This window comes from Corticium candelabrum, chromosome 19, assembly GCF_963422355.1.
Source record: "Corticium candelabrum chromosome 19, ooCorCand1.1, whole genome shotgun sequence".
Classification (NCBI taxonomy): Eukaryota; Metazoa; Porifera; class Homoscleromorpha; order Homosclerophorida; family Plakinidae; genus Corticium; species Corticium candelabrum.
In genome coordinates this window covers 1,174,960-1,179,015 of record NC_085103.1, presented here as the reverse complement: position 1 = coordinate 1,179,015, position 4,056 = coordinate 1,174,960, and the positions used below count along the sequence as shown (strand labels likewise).

At 43.0% G+C, this 4,056-nt stretch overlaps 1 protein-coding gene across 1 annotated transcript; it reads right to left on the bottom strand.

The window, feature by feature from the left end:
• Positions 1 to 301: 301 nt before the first annotated feature.
• On the bottom strand, positions 302 to 3,736 carry LOC134195248 (uncharacterized). Its single transcript, XM_062664253.1, has one exon. It carries the CDS (start codon positions 3,416 to 3,418, stop codon positions 302 to 304), a length of 3,117 nt encoding a protein of 1,038 aa, XP_062520237.1. The 5' UTR covers positions 3,419 to 3,736.
• Positions 3,737 to 4,056: the final 320 nt, after the last annotated feature.

The window sequence follows — 4,056 nt, the reverse complement described above, 5'->3', positions numbered from 1 at the left end:
ATGAGAACAGAAAGAGGCACTTCTTGACCAGTGTGACTCCACCTACATACACACACAGAGAGATCTGAAGACACTGCCAATAGGGATGAGCCAAATTACCTTTTCAGACGTTTTGAACTATAATTTCCATCTTACTACACATTAGACTTGTAAAGTTATTTACAATTACGTAAACTACTACATGGGTGGTAATACATAATTGAAACAACCAAAGTGCCATGTATATCGAGTACATTATATTTTATCCAGAGAATTTATAACACACAACAGCAAAGCAGTTTCACCAATACCTTCATAGTCCTCAGTCCTCTTCATCGTCACTGACATCAGAAATGTCTGCCTGAAGTTCACTCTGGCCCATGTCCCCATAGGAGGGAAAATGCTCGGGCAGACGAAGGGTTTGCCCATGTAGGCTTACTGCAGTTTCTGACAGTCCATCATCCCATTCCAAATCTAAATCAGTGTCTGAGCTGTTGCTATCTATATCATCAGCATGGGCATGAACCTGAAGTGGTAGTGATGCACAAGCATCGATATCAGAGGGTGTGGGTACTGAATCGAATGAAATGACAGCAACATCAGACCAGCCTAACTGCAAGTCATCCTCTCTTACAGTTTCTTTGCATTTAGGGCACACGCCATATCCGTTGTGAGGATTTCTACAGTTGCCTCTGCATCTGCATCTAGTGGTACAAGGCCTACATTGCTGGAAACAATTTCTGCATCCTCCCCTGCTGCCACTGCAGCCTGTCTGACAGGTGCATCTGTAGGAAACATTTATTAAAATACTCTGATCATGCCTGGTATCCCACAAAACAGAAATAGAGCCACCTTCATCTATCAACCAGCCAGAGCCAGTACACGAAAGGAAGGATGAGGTCTCCTCTCGACTCTCATATACCAACCGGATGGCATACTCTGCACGCAGTACATGCTGGTGCAATGCAGGCAAGGATGGGATCATATTGGCTTCATGATTCTGACCTCCACTACTATCATGAAATGTCAGGCGTCTCAATAAATCAACCCACTGCCGAACTGTTGATACGGTCATGTTCTCTGATACAGCATATCCTAACCACTGCAAAACTAGTGCAAGCTCATGAGGGATAGGAGCATCTTTGAGAGCCAGAGCTAAGCTGTATGCAGACTGACTGGAAAAGACAGACTTGTGCTTGTCATAGTACAAACACATTATAAACTTAATACACGCAGGCAACGACAAGGAACAGAATTCGAAATAGCCATCTTCCCTCATTTCAAATAGGACCAACTCTTGGTCAGAACAAATAAAAGAAATATTGTTCAAAAACCGTTTTACAGCAGCGTGATGTGACATTCCAAAAAATGAGCTGACATAGTCAGTACCACTGAGAGTGTACACCGCGAGAAGACATGCAGCAGGGTGTGACAGACTTTGCAAATTAGGGTGAGATTTCATAACACTTGATATTCCACTTATGGTAACAAATTCTGAATTTGGTCTTAGCTCAACATATACCAACTTGTCAGAAAAATATCCTAGCTCATCTAATGCCAGTCCACCCATCCAGATGTCCGTATCATGAGCAAACACTATTACTGCAGAAAAGGGGCTCTTACAAGTGTGATACCATACACCTTGATCCCCTTCCCCTTTCTGGTTTTTGGGTAATTTCTCACACCTACCCACAGGTGACAGCAACAATGGTTGCTCAAAAGACGGAGAGTCAATCAAAACAGACTGTCCAACATGAAGCTCTTCCGTAGCTAACTGCATGAATGTTTCAGCAGCAAACTCTATCAGGCCTGCTTTGAAATCTGGTGTTGCCAAGGCACAGGCATACTCTTTGCCAAGAGGCATTTTCTCAGACGGTGATGGAAACTGATAAGATGACTTGCTTTCGACACCAACTTTCTTTTGCCTCACTGAATGAAGTAATTGCCTAGGGGGAGGCAGAAATTCTGGTTTGTCGATGACAATAGTAACCCTACCAGCCCCTCGCAAAAATCCCATTTTCACAACAATTTGACGCCACATGTATTGACAAAATTCAAGCAGAGATACCCCTTGAGATGGAGGGGGCTGATGAAGAACCCGAAGGAAGTCAATAACAAAGTCAAATGCAGTTTGATTGGCTGTCAAAAGAGAGCATGTAGTAGCAAAGATTGGTGCCAAAACAGGATCCCTGACAAACGCTAGTCTGATTGAACTTTTGGGTCGTTGGCGAATTTCACCCTTGCCCGTTGCTATTGCGAGTGGTAATGGACAGGTCTGGGCAAGGGCAACTCCACTACAAATTACATGTGCATATGCATTTTCCAGCAAACGAGTAGCTTTCTGCACTTTAGCTTTTTCTCTTGAAATCGATGTACGGGTGGTAAACGTCCGGAGTTTTTGTCTACTGCGTTTTCCTGGAACTTCTGTAGGAGGACATAAAGCATATTGCCTTACATAAGAAACCAACCGTCTCCTACCAGCATTTCTTATGTCTAGCAGGTCACTCCTAGTTGGCTTGTCAAGTGACTTGGGACAATGGGCAAACACATTATGCAACTCAACAGCATCAAGACATTTCAAATCAAGTGATTCTTCAACCAAATCTGTCACAATAGTTGGTAAGTGAGTGTCGTGCACTATTTTTGACTTCCGAGTTTTGCCAACATCAGAGCAAAAACAAGACACCACATTTTCCAGATAGGCTAGGAAATTGCTAAGTTCAACTATCTGAAAGTGGGAAGGTCTAGACACAACTTGCTTTAAGCCACAATTGATTTCAGTCTCATGCAGTTCATCTAGCGCTTGATTATGAAATGGTACACCTAATCTTGACGCTGTCCAGTGTCCTTGCTCGAATTGCTGGATGATGGCAGTAGGGTATGTCAGTACATCACTGAGTGTTTGGACAGCCAAGACCTCGTATTTATCACGGGCATATGCAAAGAGCAGGTCACAGGACTGTTTTATGCAGGCATTGCGAAGGACCCAGTTCCCTGATCTAATTGCCATATAGTAGGCAAAGTAGACCATTAGGAAGTGAAGCAAATTACACCAGAACTGGCTAACTTCATTTTTCCCTTTGCACAATTTCTGCACACAGATCTCAAATTTTCCCCAGTCCTGAAGATCTTCAGAAATGTCAAAAAGGCCCGTATCGTGACAATGTTTTAAAATTGCTCTCATTAGGGCTTCTAGTAATGCTATGAGAATTCGATGTATATCCTTCCACTTTGAGACCTCCTTCTTCATGCCACAATTTGCTGCTATATCGTGAAACCCTCCATCCCATAACACACTTTTCAGAACTTCTGACACCGTTTTGATAAAATGCCAATCACCAGGTACAGGAAAAAGCCATTCAAAAGTGTCAAGATCTTTACGTTTTAGATTCTTCATGATAGCATAGAGCTGTTGGTCCCCCCAACAACAACATAACATGGAAAGCCTTCCTGACCTATGCAAAGATCTTTCTTCAGTTCAATAAGGTATGATGCAACATCTTCTGGTCTACCTGAGTATGCCTCTCTAACTGTTGCATATTTGATCACATCAGACTCAGCAGGTGTGAATGACTCTAACCTAGTCCATAAGACCTGGAGAAGTGACTGGGAGCACTCTGATGGTTTGCAAAACAAACGATCTGCGGAACCAATGACAGAAAGCACGGTTGATGCAAACTTACAATAATGTGCTCGTTCAGACATGGTCAAGTCTAAGAAATCTAATTCTTGCAAGCTTTCAGGCAGTCGAGATACCTCACAGCTAGCTAATGGGCAAGCAGTTGGACAGGGTTCTGCAGGTGGGGAATGATGTGAAACTTGGCCTGTTAGGAGATGCAGCATTCGCTTTTGGTATCCACCACTAAAAATCTTCTTCGCAAAAGCCATCTTGAATTCCAAGTTGTCAACAGTCACTCTCCAAAACTGCATCACATCTAACTCATTAATCAACTTTCGTTCAACAGCCCAATGTTTGCCATGATTTCTGATGTGCTGGATGGATGGCAGAATCCCAAACATACCCAAAATCTGAAAACCTCTGTCTCTAAGGCCATTAGCAAATGCAAACAATCCTAG